This window comes from Pelodiscus sinensis, chromosome 4, assembly GCF_049634645.1.
Source record: "Pelodiscus sinensis isolate JC-2024 chromosome 4, ASM4963464v1, whole genome shotgun sequence".
In the NCBI taxonomy this organism is placed as follows: Eukaryota; Metazoa; Chordata; order Testudines; family Trionychidae; genus Pelodiscus; species Pelodiscus sinensis.
In genome coordinates, this window is record NC_134714.1 from 133,660,861 (window position 1) to 133,681,326 (window position 20,466).

General features: G+C 58.0%; 2 protein-coding genes across 2 annotated transcripts; both read left to right on the forward strand.

Annotated features, from left to right (window-relative positions):
* Positions 1-4,319: 4,319 nt before the first annotated feature.
* On the forward strand, positions 4,320-14,957 carry LOC102459428 (perforin-1-like). Its single transcript, XM_075928674.1, has 4 exons — positions 4,320-4,432; positions 5,783-6,034; positions 9,597-10,182; positions 12,030-14,957. The coding sequence occupies exons 3-4, from the start codon at positions 9,650-9,652 to the stop codon at positions 13,150-13,152; spliced, it is 1,656 nt and encodes a 551-aa protein (XP_075784789.1). The 5' UTR covers positions 4,320-4,432; positions 5,783-6,034; positions 9,597-9,649; the 3' UTR covers positions 13,153-14,957.
* A 2,463-nt stretch (positions 14,958-17,420) lies between these two features.
* On the forward strand, positions 17,421-20,274 carry LOC142829353 (perforin-1-like). Its single transcript, XM_075928846.1, has 2 exons — positions 17,421-17,433; positions 17,881-20,274. Exons 1-2 carry the CDS (start codon positions 17,421-17,423, stop codon positions 18,603-18,605), a joined length of 738 nt encoding a protein of 245 aa, XP_075784961.1. The 3' UTR covers positions 18,606-20,274.
* The last annotated feature ends 192 nt before the right edge of the window (positions 20,275-20,466 follow it).

Genomic DNA, 20,466 nt, shown 5'->3' on the forward strand with positions numbered 1-20,466 from the left:
TGTGGGAGGGGCTCGGGGTGCAGGGTGTGGGAGGGGCTCAGGGCTGGGGCAGAGGGTTGGGGTGCTGGTGTGGGAGGGAGTTAGGATGTGGGGGGGTTGGGGAGCAGGGTGTGGGAGGGGCTCAGGGCTGGGGCAGAGGGTTGGGGTGCTGGTGTGGGAGGGAGTTAGGATGTGGGAGGGGTTGGGGAGCAGGGTGTGGGGGGGCCCAGGGCTGGGGCAGAGGGTTGGGGTGCTGGTGTGGGAGGGAGTTAGGATGTGGGGGGGTTGGGGAGCAGGGTGTGGGAGGGGCTCAGGGCTGGGGCAGAGGGTTGGGGTGCTGGTGTGGGAGGGAGTTAGGATGTGGGGGGGTTGGGGGACAGGGTGTGGGAGGGGCTCAGGGCTGGGGCAGAGGTCGGGGTGGGACACTCGCCTCCAGCAGCTTCTGTGAGGGGCGCAATGAGACAGACCCAGGCTCCCTGCCTGGCTTGGGCCCGCGCTGCTCCCGGAGGCTGCTGCCGGAAAACCTGCCGCTGCAGCCCAGATCAGGGCAGGCAAGTCCAGCACGCCAGCCCTGAGCTGCAGGGTGCACCACCCCCAGCCAACGCGAGCGGCGGGGCCGTGCCTGCAGCCAATGGCAGGGCGGCGCGGGGCCGTACAGCGCTCCCCAGCGGGGTGCAGCAGGAGCACGCGGAGACCCCCCCCCCCATCCCATCCCGCAGGGGGATTCACATGCAAAGGCCGCTGACGTCACGGGTCCAGGCCAGGGGTCCGGGATCTGCACGGTCCCGAGCGGCGCGCGGCGGCTGCACCGCAGTTGGCATCTCGGAGACCGGTCTGGGAGCGACGGGGGGGATTCCCCACCTGGCACCTTGGGCCCCCCCGGTCTGGCTGCAGCCCCCGGCAGGGCTAGAGCCACGCGCACGTCTGAGCTGCTGGCGGCAGGAAGAGCGGCTCCGACCACAGCTCCTCCTGCTCCTCCTCCCCCGCCTCCGCTTCGCTGCTGCTGCAGGGAGACGGCGCCTCTGAAATGAGTGGGGGAGCCCCCAGAACTGCCCCTCCCCGCACGCCTGGGTCCTTCTCAGCCTGCCAGGCCCGGGGACGTAGAGTTACCGGGTAGTCTCAGAAAAAATACCCGACACACTTCATTGGGGGCGGGAGGGGGTGGGAGGGACCATCCGGGAGAGGAGTGGGGATGGCCAGGAGGAAAGGGGGCGAGTGATGGGAAGCAGAGCTGGTAGGAGGGGTCGGGGGCAGCAGGGCTGACCAGGCGGGATGGGGGGGCAGCCAGCAGGAAGCACGACTGGTTGGGGGGTGGATTTGGGGGCACCAGGGCTGGCCGGGGAAGTTGGGGGGGCAGCAGGAAGCAAGACTGGTTGGGGGGAGGGTTCGGGAGCAGCAGGGCTGGCTGGGGGAGGTGAGGGCGTCGGCCGGTGGGAAGCAAGGCTGGTGGGGGGACAGTTCAGTGGCAGTAGAGCTGTCCGGGGGAGATCAGGGTGAGGGGGCGAACGGTGGGAGCAGGCCTGGCCGGGGGGGGGGGGGGGTTGGGAGGAGGAGAACAGGCCGGCAGGAAGCAGGGCTGGTCGGGAGGGGGTCGGAGGGAGCGGGGCTGGCAGGGCGTTGGGGGGTGAGGAGAGCGAATTGGCCGGTGGGGAGCAGGACTGGCAGGGCGTTGGGGGGTGAGGAGAGCCAATCGGCCGGTGGGGAGCGGGGCTGGCAGGGCGTTGGGGGGTGAGGAGAGCCAATCGGCCGGTGGGGAGCGGGGCTGGCAGGGCGTTGGGGGGTGAGGAGAGCCAATCGGCCGGTGGGGAGCGGGGCTGGCAGGGCGTTGGGGGGTGAGGAGAGCCAATCGGCCGGTGGGGAGCGGGGCTGGCAGGGCGTTGGGGGGTGAGGAGAGCCAATCGGCCGGTGGGGAGCGGGGCTGGCAGGGCGTTGGGGGGTGAGGAGAGCCAATCGGCCGGTGGGGAGCGGGGCTGGCAGGGCGTTGGGGGGTGAGGAGAGCGAATCGGCCGGTGGGGAGCGGGGCTGGCAGGGCGTTGGGGGGTGAGGAGAGCGAATCGGCCGGTGGGGAGCGGGGCTGGCAGGGCGTTGGGGGGTGAGGAGAGCGAATCGGCCGGTGGGGAGCGGGGCTGGCAGGGCGTTGGGGGGTGAGGAGAGCGAATCGGCCGGTGGGGAGCGGGACTGGCAGGGCGTTGGGGGGAGAGGAGAGCGAATCGGCCGGTGGGGAGCGGGGCTGGCAGGGCGTTGGGGGGTGAGGAGAGCGAATCGGCCGGTGGGGAGCGGGGCTGGCAGGGCGTTGGGGGGAGAGGAGAGCGAATCGGCCGGTGGGGAGCGGGGCTGGCAGGGCGTTGGGGGGTGAGGAGAGCGAATCGGCCGGTGGGGAGCGGGGCTGGCAGGGCGTTGGGGGGTGAGGAGAGCGAATCGGCCGGTGGGGAGCGGGGCTGGCAGGGCGTTGGGGGGTGAGGAGAGCGAATCGGCCGGTGGGGAGCGGGGCTGGCAGGGCGTTGGGGGGTGAGGAGAGCGAATCGGCCGGTGGGGAGCGGGGCTGGCAGGGCGTTGGGGGGTGAGGAGAGCGAATCGGCCGGTGGGGAGCGGGGCTGGCAGGGCGTTGGGGGGAGAGGAGAGCGAATCGGCCGGTGGGGAGCGGGGCTGGCAGGGCGTTGGGGGGTGAGGAGAGCGAATCGGCCGGTGGGGAGCGGGGCTGGCAGGGCGTTGGGGGGTGAGGAGAGCGAATCGGCCGGTGGGGAGCGGGGCTGGCAGGGCGTTGGGGGGTGAGGAGAGCGAATCGGCCGGTGGGGAGCGGGGCTGGCAGGGCGTTGGGGGGTGAGGAGAGCGAATCGGCCGGTGGGGAGCGGGGCTGGCAGGGCGTTGGGGGGTGAGGAGAGCCAATCGGCCGGTGGGGAGCGGGACTGCCCACTCACAGGGCACAGCCTGTCCCACTCAAGGTCCTGGCAAAGCGCGAGCGAGTCCGGCTGCGGCTCCACCATGCGCTTGACCAGCGCCCAGGAGCAGGGACCCGGCTCCTCCTCCGACGCAACCAGCCCAGGGCTCCCCGCGCCCATCGCACCCCTCCCAGCCACTCCCCCCGCCCCCACAGGCTTCCCTCGGGCGCCCCGCCGGAAAACCAGACCTCCCGGGCATTGCACACGGCCGGCATTTTCTGAATTTTTTACCAGACAGAGGGCCCCAAAACTGGACTGTCCGGTTGAATTCCAGACACCTGGCAACCCTACTGGGACAGTGGCACCAGCAAGTGTGGGGGGGGGGGGGGATCTCTGGGCTCCCAGGCCCCTCGTCAACTGTCCCTCCCTCCCCCGACCCCGGCTCCGACCTAATCGTCCTCCCTCCTCCCCCCCGTTAAATCCGTCACAAGGCATCTGCTGTGCCAAGCCCCACACTGCCCCAGTGGAGTGGCGAATGGGGGGTTCCCGGGGGTATTGGGGGTACAAAGCGTCCCCCCTCCCCCACCTCCTGTGGTTTGGAGTCGGGACACACGGCCCTGCCGGGGGGCGGGGGGATTGGGGCTAGTTCAGGCTGCAGCAGAGCAGAGCGAGGGGGGATCCGAGAGCAGCCTCCAGCTCCCTGCAGGGGGCCCGGAGAGGCTGTTCTCAGGGGGGCAGGGGGAGGAGCGATGGGCTCCCCTTGCAGTGGGGGAGGTGTGGGTGGGACATTGGGACAAACTCTTTCCCTGGGCGGGTGGGGAGGCCCTGGGCTGGGTTCCGGGGGGGGGGGGGGATCTCCATCCGAGGGGTGTTTCAGTCCCGGCCTGACCCAGCCCTGGCTGGGATGGTTGAGTTGGGCGGGCCCCGCTTTGGGCAGGGGCTGGACTCGATGCCTCCTGAGGGCTCTGCCCGCCCTGGGTTCTGGGGCTCTTCTCTGCCTGTCTGTGAGCTCCACGGGGCAACAGGAAAGAGCAAACTGGGGGGGCAGCCTGGCGGAGGAACGAGCTGCAGGAAGAGGGGGCAGGGGGTTGGGGTGAGAGAGCAGGGAGATGGGGGAGACCCCTGGCAAGGAGATGGGGGAGCAGGGCTCAGGGTCCGACCAGCATTGGGGGGCAGGAGTGAGCCCCGTCCCCTGATGGGAAGCACGGAGGTTTCTAGGGGCTGAGGGACCCGGCTTTGGAGTCTGCTCTCCCCTGGCCGGCAGGGCTGGCCCCAGTGTGTCCGTGCAGGGCCTGTCTCACTGGGGTTCCACCTGCAGCCTCTCTAGCTCTTCACACCCCGGGGGGTGTCTGTGCTGGCCACAGCTTCCCGCCCCACAGGCTGTGGCCGGGCTCTGCAGGGGGCAGGAGCTGAGCCCTGTGGGGAGCACGGGGGGGGGGGGGGGGCTGAGACCTCATGAGACTTCTGGTGGGGGCTTGGTCCACGTACAAAGTGCATCTCTCCCTGCAGGGCCCGGCCCAGTCCCAGCTGCCGGCGGGTCGTGGGGCCAAGCTAGAGCTCCGCTCCGGAGGCAGGTGGGTGATGGGTGGGTCTGCCCGTGACTGGGGGCGTTGCTGCAACGGTGACTGCTCAGTCTCTGGCTGAGAGCAGGGCCCCCATGCACAGACACAGCAGAGTTCAAATTGGGGGGCTGTTACGTCAGGTGCTGCACAGACTTCAACCAGGATTGTGGTCCCAGCCCTCCCCCTCTGAGCCACTCACCCCCACCCCTCCCAGAGCGGTAACCCAGGAATCCTGACTCCCAGCTCCCCTGATCTAACCACTAGACCCCACTCCCCTCCCAGAGCGGTAACCCAGGAATCCTGACCCCCAGCACCCCCTGCTCTGACCACTAGACCCCACTCCCCTCCCAGAGCGGTAACCCAGGAATCCTGACCCCCAGCACTCCCTGATCTAACCACTAGACCCCACTCCTCTCCCAGAGTGGTAACCCAGGAATCCTGACCCCCAGCACTCCCTGATCTAACCACTAGACCCCACTCCCCTCCCAGAGCGGTAACCCAGGAATCCTGACTCCCAGCACCCCCTGATCTAACCACTAGACCCCACTCTCCTGCCAGAGCGGTAACCCAGGAATCCTGACTCCCAGCTCCCCTGCTCTGACCACTAGACCCCACAGCAAGGATAGACCCCAGCAGTCCTGACTCTCAGTCAATGCTCTGCCCACTAGACCAGCTGTCCACTTTGCCACTGATAGCCCGCTCACACAGTTGATCTATTTTGCTAGGGGCAGTTTTCAATGTCACTGTTCCAAAAAAAGCAGGTGGGCAGCAGACTGAGACCGGGGTCCCTGGCACAGCTGGCGAAGGGAGAAAAGCTGAGGGCTGGGCTAAGCAGGGGGCTTTGGGTTGAGACCGACTCCTGGAAAGAGAAATTCAAGAGCAGAGCTCCTGGCCACGTGTGACAAATGGAAACACACACACTAAGCAGTGCCACCCCTCCCCCGCAGTGACACCCCATGGCCTCCCCTACAGCTTCCCCCATCTTCTGGGCCATCCTGTGCCTGAGAGTTTTCCCCACCTTCAGCCTCTGCCTCTGGGACCCCCAGAGAGCATGTCCAGGCATGGCCTGCCCCAGTACAGAGCATGTGGCAGGGGGGACAGGATAGAGGGTGGACTACGCCCTGATGGCAGGGAGGGGGCAGGATGTAGAACTAGGTGAACCTAGGAGCTAACAGCAGTGGAGCTAACCAAAAGGTGTTCAGTACGGGTTAGAGGGAGCGCAATGTACCCAGACTCTCGATGTCACTGGTATTTGTTCCCTGCTTTGGGGAGCACAGAGCGGTTTAACAGCATGTTAACCTGTGGAACTCCCTGCTCCTGTATTGTTGTTTATTAAAGCCCTCTCTGTGTTTCTCAATACAGGGTGGTTCAGAGACTAACATCCCCTCCCAATTTCAAGATGTTTTGTTTGATGCACCCGGGAGGCCACTTAAACGCTGTCTGTGGGTGTTTCCCACTGACCACAGCTGAGACAATAGGAAGAATCATCAGACTTTTGGTGGTGTCTGAATTCACCTACAAAGTGCATCTCTCCCAGCAATGACACAGCCCAGTCCCAGCTGCCGACAGGCCGACGTGAGGCCGAAATAGAGCTCAACTCAGCTGAGGAGGCAGGTGAGTGATCGATGGGTCTGCTCAGACTCCGGCCAAGACAGGGAACCCCAGCTGAGATCGGGGACCCCATCGTGCCAGGCACTGCTAGGACTGTGGCTGAGACTGGGGACCCTGACATGCCAGGCACTGCTCAGACCAAGGGAGCCATTTGGGGGAGCTTTTTCAGTAGTTCCTCCTCAAGTTTGAACCCCTAGATTTCATGCTTGAGGTCTCCTTGAAGCTGCATGCCCTGGCTCTAGAGGCAGCTCTTAAATGCAACAGAATTTGAGCTGCTTGCAGCTTTGCCTTTGGGGCAGGGAGTTTGTTACAGAAAGAGGGAGGCAGGTGATTAAGGATAGAAAAGGCTGGGCGTTCCAGTCATTGAAGGATCCTTAGATCATCATGAGGGGAGAAAAAAGAGATTAAAAAAAAGAGCAGAAATGAGTCTTGTGCTGCTGGAATTTGCATTTGGATCCCTGCTGTTAAACATAGAAATGTTCTTCCAAAGTGTGTGTGGGAGGGGGACGGGGGAACAGAGAGGTGGCAGAAAGTGCAGATACGGCACAACTACTCAAAACAGCGAAGTCCAGAGCTGACTGCAAAGAGTTGCAAAGGGATCTCCCCAAACGGGGTGACTGGGCAACACAAGGGCAGGGGGAATTCAGTGTTGATAAGTGCAAAGTAATGCACAGGGCAAAGTATAATCTTAACAATAGATATCAAGTAACCGATACCATTCAAGAAAGAGATCTTGGAATCCTTGTGGATCATTCCCTGACAACGTCTGCTCGGTGTGCAGCCGCCATCTAAGAAGCTAACAGAATACTGGGAATCATTAGGGAAGGAAAAGATGACAGGAAGGAAAATGTCATTTTACGCCCCCATCTGAATACTGAATGCAGGTCTGGTCACCCCATCTAGAAAAGGATACATTGGATTTAGAAAAGGTACAGAAAGGGCAACAGAAATCATTGGGGGCGAGGAACAGCTTCCATATGAGAAGGAATTAACAAGACTGGGGCTTTTCATCTTGCAGAAGAAATGACTAAAGGGTGGGGGGATATGGTAGAGATCTAGAGAATCGTGAAATGTGTGGGGAAAATAGAACCCGGAAATGTTATTCATTCCTTCACGAACACAACACGAGACGCTGACCAATTCAATGTAGAGGCAGCAGATTTAAAACAAAATCCATTATTGTTTCACTGTCAGCTCGTGGAATTCTTTGCCAGGATCTGGTGGAAAGGCCCCAACTATAACATGGCTCCAATAAACACAAAATAAATTCAAGGAGGTTAAGTCTGTTAGTGGCTAATGGGCAGGGATGGTGTCCCTAGCGTCTGTTTGGCAGACGCTGGGAATGGGTGACAGGGGATGGCTCATGATGTTTGCCTCCTCTGTGTATTCTTTCTGGAGCACCGGGCATTGAGTTGCTATTGACAGACAGGGTACAGGGCTAGAAGGACCATTGGTCGGACCCCGTATGGACATTCGGTGTTTTTACATAGAACTGAAATGTATCTGCCCTCTTGCTGTGACCCACGAGACCCCACTGCCCTCCCAGAGCTGAGATAGAACCCAGGAGGTCTGACGGGGTCTCTGTCTCTCCAGAGTTAGTAACAGAGTAAGAACAGACATTAACATGTTAAAGCTAACCAGTGTCTCTCAAGTGACATGCCACAAGACGTCCTTTATATAGGAATTAGATACAGGGCTTCTGTCAGCCAACTGCTCAGTTGTCTGCAAAAAGAACAGAGTTTTTCTGACACTTTAGTAGCCGGAGAAAGAGGTGATGTATGTGGGGGAGGGGAACCAGTAAGATTGGTCTCCCCCAGTTTGCCTCTTTGCTTGTACTGAGCAAGCTTAGTGATGCTGCTGAAACGGTTGTCTTCAGTGTGGCCACCCCCAGCTCTCACTCTCTTCCCCTCCCCCACAATGGTATTAATAGTTCGCACCCCCCTCCCAAAATCTGAAAAGGCGCATCCACTCAGAGCCTGCCCACAATGGGGGACTTCATTGCAAAGCTCAGAGCTCAGTCTGCGGCTGAGAGCGGGGAGCCCAAGCTCAGACACACATTGCAGGCAAAACTGGGGGGCTGTTACGGCAGCTACAGCACAGACTTCAGCCAAGATTGTGGGCCCCAGCTCTCCCCCTGTAAGGGGCTAACCCCCGCACCCCTCCCAGAACAGTAACCCAGGAATCCTGACTCCCAGCACTCCCCGCTCCAACCACTAGACTCCGTTCCTCTGCCAGAGCAACAACAGACCCCAGCAGTCCTGACTCTCAGTCTCATGCTCTAGCCACTAGACCAACTTGCTGCTCTGCTGTTGATAGCCAGGGGACTCAGTTGCTCTATTTCATCTCAGGGGCAGCTGGCAATGTCGTTCGGTTTGGTTTTTTGCTGGCAAACAGCAGGTGGGCAACAGATTGAGAGTGGGGGCACCAGCAGAGTTTGTGAGGGGCAGGAACCCCATGGCTGGGTGAGCAGGGGGCTGCAAGTGAGGATTTAGGGCACTAGCAGAGTGGGGGGAGGAGGCAGAGAGAACCCAAGGCTGGGCCGGCAGGGGGCTGTGGGTCAAGATAAAGGGGCACTGGCAGAGTGGGGGAGGGAACCCCAGGGCTGGAGAAACTGGCGACTGAAAGTCATGATAGAGGGGCACCGACAGAGCCAGGCCATCAATATTCAGGTTTGATTTTCCTGCCTGCTGCTGCCGAGCTGAGTTCAGACGTTTCCTGTCGCCTCCGCCCCAAGCCGGCTGCCATCACAGAATGCTGAGCTGCTACCCCCTTCCTGCCCCGAGCCTCCACTGCGATACATTTTCCAACCTCAGTGGAACCCATTTGAAATCTGCCTTTCCCATGGCGGCCCGTGGTCAGTGAGGGGAGGAAGCCGAGCGAGGTGTGACTAGGTCAGAGCTTCAGGGGCAGAAGCCAGGGGACAGGAAATGAAACTGGGAGGGCCCATGGGGCTGCTCTGGGGAGGTAGGAAGTGTCCTGCCCATGGGCCTGACCCAGGGCAAAAGTATGAAGGCGGCAGCTCCAGATGTTGGGGCTGATGCCGACCATGAGAACCCCAAGAAAACGACCCTCCAGCAGCGACTAAACATCACCATGGCCACTAGGGGGCCCCAGAGGTTCTACAGCCCCTCATGACCCAAACTCCCCCTCACCACCAGGGGGCCAAGCTCTTGCAAGCCACTGACCAATTACAGGCCTTGGATTCTAGGGCACTTCCCTCTAGTGGCCCAGTGGGGAATTGCAGTCACCCATTCTATTGCAGGCTCTCATTGGCCATGTAAAACTGTACCGCCCCCTTATGGTTAGTGCTGGTATTGCAACACCTGGAAAACAGAGGGGAGGGGAATGCTGCATATGAGGTTGTCTAGAGGCAAACATGCAAATAAGGCATCGCATCATCTCCATAAAACCCCCAGCATCCCTAGAGACCAGAGCTTGCGTAGGTCTGCTATAGAGCAAGGATGATGTCATGGCTGGTAGGTGTTTCTACAAACATGTTAACCTATGGAACTGCCTGCCACTGCATTGCCGTTAAATCTGCACCTCTCTCTCCCTCTCCCTCTAGGGGGGTTTGAAGGTGGCGGCCCCTTCTGGGTGGGGAAATTCATCATTTCAGCAATGCCCAGGTTTGGTGCCTTTCTCCCTCTCATCCTCTTCATCTTCCCTGGGACTTCCTCCCAGTGTCAAACGTACATGGCCAATGAATGCAAGAAGCACACGGCCTTTGTGCCTGGTCACAGCCTCGTTGGTGAGGGTATTGACGTGACCACGATGGAAAGGAAGGGAGCCTACCTGGTGGACAGCAGCACCTGGCAGCACCCAGACAACACCTGCACCCTGTGCCGGAACAAACTTCAGGGCGGGCAGTTGCAGAGGCTGCCGCTGGCAGCGGTGGACTGGCGGGTCCGCGTCTCGTGCCGCAGGAAACTCAGCAGCTCGGTGCAGCAGTCGGGGATGGGCATGATGGAGTCGGCGGCGTCCGCGGTGCAGAACGACTGGAAGGTGGGGCTGGACGTGCCTGTGAAGCCCAAAGTGAACGTCCAGGTGGAGCTGGCCGGATCGCACTCCAAACTGGCCGATTTCGTGGTGGAGCATTCGCGGATGGACAAATACAGCTTTGTGAGCCATGAGGTCTCCTGCAGCTACTATCGGTGAGAGCCGGGCTGGGTTGGGAGGGCTCAGATGGAATGGGGGTCACAGCTACAGCACAGTGCCACGGGGTGCTCATGTGCACCAGGGTTGTGTCATTTTTGGTGGTGTCCGGAACAGGTCCAATCAGACGTAGGCACCAACTTCCCCTCTAGCTGGGTGGTGCCTTCCACACTCATGCCTCAGGTCCCACATGTACTCCAGCCCTTCCCGAAATCTCCCTCCTCACCTCTTCTTTTCTTCCCCCATTCATCCTCTATCGCATTCTGTCAAGGCGAATTCTCACACGATAAATGCAGAGTGGGGGGCTCAGAAAAGCTACCCCAAAGCTTTATCGCTCCAGGGCTTGGTATAAAGCTTGCCCCCAAAATCCTAAAAACCTAGACTTGGGGGATAAAAATCCACTGCCCCCATCAAGTGGTTTTGGACCCACAGACAGGGGTGGACACTTGAAATCACCCGCATGTCACCCCAAGCTCTTTTCGCCAAAGAGCTTGAAAAAGAAAGAGAAAATACAAGCTGCCGTCTGTGGATACTGTCCCCTAGTCAGAGGCCTGCCAATCCCCCAGACAGATCTTCCAGGATGCAGAACTGAAACAAGACCAGATTAGTAAAAAAGAAAGACCGTTTATTATCAGAACAAGATAACAGTTTCAAACAGGATTAAGCTGTTTGGAAGGTAAGGGTGACAAATTAACAAACTCACGGGGGATTCCCATGGGCTCATTTCTTAGTTACAAAAGGGACTAAAAACCCGCAGACCTTAGATCCAAATTCCCACAACAGACAACTAGAAAACGGATTTATCGACACTTTGCCCAACGTACACAATTTGAAGGGTCTTTTTGCTGGAGAGAGACTTGACTTCTGTCTCCCTCAGAATCTAGAGAGAGACCTGGCAGAGGGAAGGAGGGAAAAACCAAAAATTCCTTTATCTCCGTTTGAAATCCCTATCTGCATTTCTGTCGGCTGGCCAAATACCTGGCTAGGTACAGAGACGCAGGTAAGACCTTAGTCCTCAGGCTGCGGGCCATCACTCGTAACCATGACACACCCCCACCTCGTACAGATCTACGTCTGCCCCACCGCCTCCCCTAAGTACACCCCGTCTCCACTCATCCTCCTCCCTCCTGGAGCTTCCTGAACACCGTCCAATAGCTATCTAGGCACTCCAGAAGCAGTAGGAGAGCAAAGAGGGAGGCCGGCAGAGTGGGGGAGCTTGGTTCAGCCCCCACGAACTGTTCCCTGTGCATTCTCCGGGGCATGGCACCACCAACGCATCTGCTCAAAGGCTGGTGAGGCCAGGCCACCTTCCTGAGTGTCAGTAGAGCCTGGGTGTCATGGGCCCATGTGACCTGCTGCCGGTGGAGTTGCTGGTTCCTACTGAGTCTGGGAGGCAGGACAGGCTGGCTCCTGGACACGGGCCTTTTCCCCTCTGCGGGGTGCCAGGGCGGGGGAATGACTGGTTCTGGGGAATGGAGCACAGGATCCTTCTCTTCTAGGTGTCACCATGTCTCCAAGCTGGCCACAGGGAAGGGGACAGGCCAGCAAGGAAGGCCGGGAATGGGACAGAGGGCTGGGACCGGAGAGCTAGGGGGGATTTTCCTCTCTTGTGTGTCAGGGTTCCTGTGTGCTGTGGCCAGAGTATGGGAAGTCCATAAGGACTGTCAAGTATCTGGCGATATCCCCGGCAAGGCAGTGGGTGCAGCAGTCTGGGGAGGCTGCTCTGAGCAGGAGCCACATGGTTAGAGCTTTGCTCATGGGTTGGCCGGGGCCGTAGGATGCTCTGATAACCATCTCAGCTGACTGGCCAGGCTGAGCTCACTCCGCACCTTGTGTCCCTGGGCAGGTTCCGGGTCAGCGAGACGCCCCCGCTCACCAGCCATTTCACTGAGGCCCTGGAGAACCTCCCGGAGAAGTATGACAGCAAATCCAAGGTGGAGTACCAGCAACTCATCAGCAACTACGGCACCCACTACGTGTCCCAGGTGCGGCTGGGGGGCCGGGCGCGGGACGTGACAGCCGTGCGGGTCTGTGAAGCGGCGCTGAGCAGCTTGACAGCCGACGAGATCAAGGACTGTTTGAGCGTGGAGGCGGCTGTGAGTATCGGAATGGGCTCAGTCAAGGGTGGATACAGCAGGTGCGAGGAGGAGAAGAAGAAGGGGAAGGTTCAGGGGAGCTTCCACGAGACGTATCAGGAGCGCCACGTGGAGGTGGAGGGAGGACACAGCACAACAGACATCCTCTTCTCCGGGCAGGATGCCAAAGTCTTCTCAGCTTGGATGGAGAGCCTCAAAGCCAGCCCAGGCCTGGTGTCCTATTCCCTGCAGCCCATCCACAGCCTGGTGGAGCAGGACGATCCGAAGAGGGAGGCGCTGAAGCGGGCGGTGAGTGAGTACATCCTTGAGAGGGCCCTGTGGAGGAATTGCACCCAGAGCTGTCCCCGAGGGACCCAGCGCAGCGCCCACGACCCCTGCTCCTGCGTCTGCCCTGGGAACACCATGACCAACGGCATGTGCTGCTCGCGGAAACGTGGGCTGGGGAAGCTGATCGTGACTGTGCAGAAAGCCAGTGGCCTCTGGGGGGACTACGGTTCTGCTACAGATGGTTTTGTCAAGGTCTTCTTCGAGAACAAGGAGCTGCGGACCAACACCATCTGGAACAACGACAATCCCACCTGGAATGTCCACTTGGACTTCGGCACCGTCCGCCTCAACAGCGCCAGCAAGATCCGCGTGCAGGTCTGGGACGAGGACAACAAGTGGGACGATGACAAACTGGGAAACTGCGACATCCCGCTGGAGTCTGGGGGGCCCCACCAGAAGGATTGCTACATGAACCACGGCCGCGTCTGGTTCCAGTACAGCCTGCGCTGTGGGCCCCACCTCGGGGGTCGGGGCTGCTCTGACTATGTCTCCCAGCCCCCCCGGCAGAGCACAGCCCAGGGGAAGGAGGCAAAGGCCTTTTGGTGAGCCCCTTAGCTAGGGGATCGGAGAGGGGGCTGGCTGTGCACTGGTCAATTGCGCTCCCTGTCCGAGCATTTCCTGGCTCCCGCTCTGCTGATCCTGCTCTTCATGCTCTTGCTCCTGCTTGGGAATCGGCGTGTCCTGTGCCTGTAAGAGACTGTCTGCTCCCGTGAGCCCCTCATCCTCACAGCTCCCTCTGGGGAAACAGCCCATCGCAATCCGCCCATTCCGCATCCAGCATCCCATTGCGTCCAATGATCGCAGCCATCCTCTGTATCCATCTAACCAAAAAATCTCCTGCATCCAACCAGTCCATCCCCCGCCCATCCAGCCAAGCAACCAACCAATGGTTGTGTTCCGTTTTTCTGACTTATTGACGCAACAAGCCACCAACTGGATTTAGTGTCTCCAATTTATCCATCCAATCAAACAGACCAAAGAATGTATCCTGTCCATCCCCCATATACGTCCATCCATCCATCCATCTGTCCATCCCTCATATCCATTCATCCATCCATCCATTCAACCAATCAGTGGGTGTATTTTAGTACATCCAACATGCACAACAAGCCAACCCATGATTGTCTCCAGTGCATCCAAATTACCAATGAATTTAGGTAGCATATCCAACGTGCACAACACAATAAGCAATGAATGTATCCAGTGCATGAAAACAACCAATGAATTTATCTAGAGCAGTTAATGTGACACGCCAGACTGCCAGCCAACCAATTAATTTGTTTATTACGTAGGAAATATCTGGTCAGCCAATCAACGAAAATATTGAGGGGCTCCAATATAACCAGACAACCACACAAGATGTATTTTGCCAATCCAGCCTACCTGCCAAACAAAGTATCCAATGCGTCCGTCCAGCCAACTGAGCAGTGTGTGTGTGTCCTATTCTCAGCCGACCACTGTATGGTTGGGCGCTATCTGTACGTCTGTCAGGTTGTCGTATGATGCTCAGGAGTGTGCTGATTGGGCCAAAAGCAACCCATGGGCTGTGGATTGAGAAGCACTGATCTAATACATCCAGGGCAACTAACCATCCAACCGATGACCTAAGTAATGTCCTAATGCCAACCGATTAGTCAAACGATTGGTTGGCAGTGCATTCCCCACCCATTGTATTTATTGGTCTGGTGTAACCACTTGAAAGGTGCACAGCTCAGCCTTGTCTCACTGTGGCTTCAGGGATTAACCCTCTGAAGAAACCTGAAGACTCCAGAAATGGGCGTGATTCTAAACACACAGCGGGTGGGCTGGGCTCCAGGGGGACCTTACGGGCTGGTCCCTAACTGTCGTCTCTGTTGCACAGTTATCCAGCTGACTTGGGTTAGTTATGGGATCATGAGTTCACAGGCCTCACTGACCATCCAGTTGGGTTTTCTCTGCTCAGTTGCTATCAGAAATGATGACATTTCCCTCAGGAATCAGAGTGAACACCCAGAACAACATGGGCTATGATTCTGGCTGTCAGCAGGCCTAAGGAGATGGCAATGCATTCAGATCACATCGGGAAGGGTGTATTCCCCCTACATGAAGGATGAAAACATATTCTTGGCTCACACCTACCTGCGTCTGCTGGGAGTCTAGATCAATAGCTTCATGTTGCACCTTACTGATGGAGGGAGACCGGTTAACTCTGAACCCTACTGACTACAAGTTAAATATCTCCAGTCTGGAAAACAGCCATGCACTCTGCAGCTTCACTGCAAAACGATTTGCTTCTGGGGGCATCCTAGGTCTTTGGGAATGTATCTCCCTGCTTCAATAAACATTTCTGAAAGCATATTTCGAAGCTGGAAGCCTTTGTAATTCTTCTAACCTCAGTGGGCTGCACCGCATTGTAGCATAGAAACGTGCGGGTGCAATGCCGGCTTGGGAACACTAGCGGCTGCCAACTGCCCGTGTCTGTTTCAAGGGCCCAGCTGCTGGACAAAGGCAGGTTGGGAGGCCTCGACCCCCATTGCATCGCAGCACGAGCTGCACTGGTGCACAGCCGTGGCTCCCAGGGCAAGAGGCAGCTCGCTCTCCAGCACTGGGAGGCGTCCGTTTAGTCCCTCCGCCCATGGGGTATTTCAGAGCAGAGTAAAGGGGACTGGGAGGCAGCATCCTGTGGCCTATCAGCAGTCCCCCATCTCCCATGACTCCTGCCCCTTCCCATGAGGCTCCTTCCCAGCCCTCGCTGGGAAACCCGGCGCCCTCTTCCTTAGGCAGGGAGGGGACGCAGCGATATTCCCACAGGAGACCCACCTGCTGTACCGCCAGGCTCACACGCAAGGGCGGGCATTGACGCTCATCCATGCCTCCACCCCAATGACCAGAATGGGGGCGTTTCTTTCATCCGTGGCTTCCTTCCAGAGAGTCTGTCTGGCCTGGTGAGGGCTGTGGTGCACTTTCAGCCAGCACAATAGCGGTGGGATGTGGGGAAGCAGCACACCTACCTCTTTGTCCTGGACTACACCAGGGTGCCAGCCGGTGGAGAGATGCAGTGATACGGAATGTAGGGTAGGAGACCATGGAGCCGAAGGGGCCTCTTGCTACCCCCTCCTCGCGACCCGCCCCCGTGGCATCCATACCTCTCTGGAGCGTGCCAGGGGAAGAGGGAGCAGTTCCAAGCCCCGGACGACCATGGGACGTGGGGTGAGTTCGTTCACAGAATTATAGTAGATGAGGTTGGAAAGAGAGCTCAGGAGGCCATCGAGACACCCCCCGTGATTAAAACAGGAGCACCCCGAGCTCAAGCATCCCAGCCAGGGCTTTGCAGGCTTAAAAATCTGGCAGCATGGAGATTCCATCCCCTCCCTAGGGACCCCATCCCAGGGCTTCCTCACCCTTGTAGGGAAATAGCTTTTCCTGAGATCCAACCGAGACCTCCCCCACAGTAACTTGAGCCCATTGCTCCTAGTTCTGCATCCGTCACCACTGAGAACAGCCTCTCTCCATCCTCTTTGGAACCCCCCTTCAGGGAGTTGCAGGCTGCTCTCAAATCCCCCCTCCCTCTTCCCTTCTGCAGACTGAACCAGCCCAAATCCCTCAGCCTCTCCTCGTAGGTGACGTGCTCCTGCACCCAAATCATTTCGGTCGCCCTCCGCTGGCCCCTCGCCAGTGTGTCCACATCCTTTCTGTAGTGGAGAGCTCAAAGCTGGAAGCAGCACTCCACAGGTGCCAAAAACGCACAGCGTACTTCAGCTTTTCCCACGTCACCTGTCACTAGGTTGTCTTCCCCGTTCAGTAAGGGTCCCGCTCGTTCCCTGACCTTCTGGTTGCTAACGTACCTGTAGATGCTTCTTGTCCTTCATGTCGCTCGCCAGCTGCAATTCCAGTTGGGCTTTGGCTTTTCTGATTACACCCCTGCATGCTTGATCATAGAATCATAGAATCATAGGACTGGAAGGGACCTCGAGAGGTCATCGAGTCCAGCCCCCCGCCCTCAAGGCAGGACCAAGCTCCGTCTACACCATCCCTGACAGATGTCTATCTAACCTGTTCTTAAATATCTCCAGAGAGGGAGATTCCACCACCTCCCTTGGCAATTTATTCCAATATTTGACCACCCTGACAGTTAGGAATTTTTTCCTAATGTCCAATCTAAACCTCCCCTGCTGCACTTTTAGCCCATTACTCCTTGTCCTGTCCTCAGAAACCAAGAGGAACAAATTTTCTCCTTCCATCAGTATGTTATGCCCCTCGCTGGGCATCTGACCGAGTTCCCACTTCTTGTGAGCTTCCTTTCCGTGCTTAAGCTCGTCAAAGATTTCTCTTTGAAGCCAAGCTGGTCACCTGCCAGATTTGCTATTCCTCCTGCACATTGGGATGGTTTCTTGCTGTGCCCTCAGTACGGCTTCCGTCAAATTCAGCCAGCTCTCCTGGACCCCTGTCCCCTTCGGATTAACCTCTCGGGGGATCCTGCCCATCAGTTCCCATTGGGAGTCAAGGTCTGCTTTTCTGAAATCCAGGGTCCATACTCTGCTGCTCTTCCTTTGGTCAGGATCCGAAACTCGACCACCTCATGGTTGCTGTTGCCACTTCCACTCCCCTTACCAATTCCTCCTTGTTTGTGAGCGGCAGGTGAAGAGGAGGGTGATGAATGGGAGGGGGCGTTTCATCCATTCAGTTATCTAAAATCTTTTCACCGTAGTTAACTCTGGAAACCTAACCCTAATTATCTTGCCTGGAAGGATTAAAACCATAGACAGTGGGTCCTAGGCAGCCTCCGGGAATGCAGGGGAAGTAGGAAGTGAGTTGGCAGGAATCCTGGAGAGCCAATGGAATCAGAATGTGAGGTTTTTAATTGGGAGCAGTGAAATTTCCTGTTCCGGGTGTTATGTGACCAGAGGAGAGCTGGACAGACATGAATTAAGCCAGGGAGCCAGGCATGGGGAATCCAGTCACATCCATGCCTAGGGAAGGACTAAATCTTGAAATTACAGTTATGTGAGTAGGATAGAAAATGTTTAGTCAGATGCGATCAGATTATTTTCATTAGTTTGTTGGGTTTCTCTGTGCTTAGCACGTGTTACTCCCCCCACACTGTCATTTTCCAAACTGAGTCCAAGGGAAGCAATTCTCTCTAGTCAGGACCATAGAACGCGGTGATAATGATCACAGCTGACCGGCCAGGCTGAGCTCACTCCGCACCTTGTGTCCCTGGGCAGGTTCCGGGTCAGCGAGACGCCCCCGCTCACCAGCCATTTCACTGAGGCCCTGGAGAACCTCCCGGAGCAGTACGACAGCAAATCCAAGGTGGAGTACCAGCAACTCATCAACAACTACGGCACCCACTACGTGTCCCGGGGCGGCTGGGGGGCCGGGCGCGGGATGTGACAGCCGTGCGGGTCTGCGAAGCGGCGCTGAGCAGTTTGACAGATGACGAGGTCAAGGACTGTTTGAGCGCGGAGGCAGCTGTGAGTGTCGGAATGGGCTCAGTCAAGGGTGGGTACAGCAAGTGCGAGGAGGAGAAGAAGAGGAAGGTTCAGGGGAGCTTCCACGAGACGTATCAGGAGCGCCACGTGGAGGTGGAAGGAGGACACAGCACAACCGACGTCCTCTTCTCTGGGAAGGATGGCAAGGACTTCTCAGCTTGGATGGAGAGCCTCAAAGCCAGCCCCGGCCTGGTGTCCTATTCCCTGCAGCCCATCCACAGCCTGATGGAGGAGGATGACCCCAAGCAGGAGGCGCTGAAGCGGGCGGTGAGTGAGTACATCCTTGAGAGGGCCCTGTGGAGGAATTGCACCCAGAGCTGTCCCCCAGGGACCCAGCGCAGCGCCCACGACCCCTGCTCCTGCGTCTGTCCTGGGAGTGCCGTGACCAACGGCATGTGCTGCTTGCGGGAACGTGGCCTGGGGAAGCTGATGGTGATTGTGCAGATGGCCAGCAAGCAAGAATCCAATGCTTACACCCCTTCTGCTACCGACAGTCCCGGACCCTCCGTCCGTGCTCTTGACGGCTAGTAACGGTCACTGCTCCAGCGTGGGGAGTCCCTGGGCACCCACACGGCCTAGGTCCCCAGGTGAGACCGTTCCCTGGATCAGTGCTTCTTGGCCATCTTATAATTATTCCTTTCTTAGGGGCGTAAACATCCACAAGCAGATTCTAGCAGGAAACACCGCTGCTATCTAGTTCTCACACCTCATGTCCTTGGGTCTAATTATCTCACAACTTGTTGATGCAACTGAGGAGGCCTTGGGCCAGCTCATCACCGGTTAAAACCGGCTCACCGCTGGCTCTAGCTGGACCGTCCGCGATAAAGTACAGAGGTAATTGGCGGTCAGCCCTGACAGTCTCCTACATCTGACATATCTAACCAAGCAACGTGTAGCCAGTGCGACCGACCAACCAAATGAATATCAATTTTACCAAAGTGTGTAGGCTGTGCAACTAACCCACCACTCCACGGATCCATCCAGCCACTGTAATTATCAATCTAGCGCATCCCGCTGAGAAGAGACCACGAGGACCAAAGATCAGCCCCTTCCGATTCTAACACAAGTGCTTAATCCTCTAAAAATACTCCAGGGATGGGCATGGTTCCAAAAACCCAATGGATGGGATGGGATGGGATGGGCTCACCAGGGGGATTCATTAGGAGGCTGCTCAGGTACTGTTATTTCTGTTACTTTCTACAATTATCCTGTAGCTTGGGGGGTTAATTATCTCATCCTGAATGTGCAAGCCACTGGCCTACTTCATGTTCCCAGCTCAGATGGGCAACAGAGATGATGAGAGATCATTCACCATCAGTAGGATTCAGAGTGAACACGGGAGCCGATTTCACAGGGTCTTAATTCAGGCCATCAGCAGGCTCTGGGAGATGGCACTGCTTTGGTCTCATATTGGGAAGGGCAAATTGACCCTAATGTTATGCTAGAGCCTCTTCCTGGCTCCCCCATATCCACATCTGCTGAGAGCCTAGAATAATTGGTTTGTGGTGCAGGTAACTGGTGAAAGAAAGCTGTTAACTCTGAACCCTACTGACGGCAATATAAATATCTCCAGCCTGGAAAACTGCCATGCAGCTTTGCTCCACCGCAAGATGATTTGCTTCTGGGAGGATTCCAGGTCTCTGGATCTTTGGAAAAGCAGCTCCCTGCTCCAGTCAACATTTGGGAAAGGAAATGCCTAAAGATGAAATCTTGTCATTCTTCTAAGCTAAGTGGGCGGGACCTGGCGGTAGAGTAGGGCTGGAGGGTGGGTGAGTGGAGCAGAGATGAAGGATGCCTGATGAGCGAGAGGGGCATTGGGAAGCCAATGAGCCATAGGGGCCATCTCGTAGCATCCCACCCCTCCTACAGCTACAGTCGCCCAGGCTGGGAAACGGGGAGCCCCACAGGCCAGGCCAGGCTGGGGCTGGGAGGCAGGAGAGCCCAGGGCCGCCTCTGCTCAGTGGCACGTGCAAACCAGGCCGAACGCTGAGGTCACGGGGCCCAGGCCAGGAGCCCGGGAGCCGAGTGGCCCAGAGTGGCACACACCGGGTGCCATCCCACAGCCCAAGCTGGGAGCAAAGAGGTTGGGAAATATGGTCCAGCTGGAGGGGGGGGGGCAGGATTCCCAGAGCCCCCTCCCCTGCCTGGCACCCGAACAGAGCCAGCCTTCCCATGAGGTGAACTGAGGTGGCCGCCTCAGGTGCCAGATTGTGGGGGGGTGTCACTAGCACCCAGAGTGTAGGAAATTGTGTCTGCCGCTGGTGCAGATGTAGGTAGCAGAGCGGTGCCACGAGACGGTAGAACAGGAAGGAGGCAGAATCGAGACCTTTCCAAGTGTTGGCCCAAGTGAGGGGGTAGGGGGGCGTCATTTGAGCTCCCCATCTCCGGT

Excerpts from the sequence above, each read along its gene's own strand:
- LOC102459428 (XM_075928674.1), top strand. The coding sequence starts at position 9,650 with ATGCCCAGGTTTGGTGCCTTTCTCCCTCTCATCCTCTTCATCTTCCCT. Across the intron at positions 10,183-12,029 it reads GTCTCCTGCAGCTACTATCG|GTTCCGGGTCAGCGAGACGC; the intron begins GTGAGAGCCGGG and ends GTCCCTGGGCAG.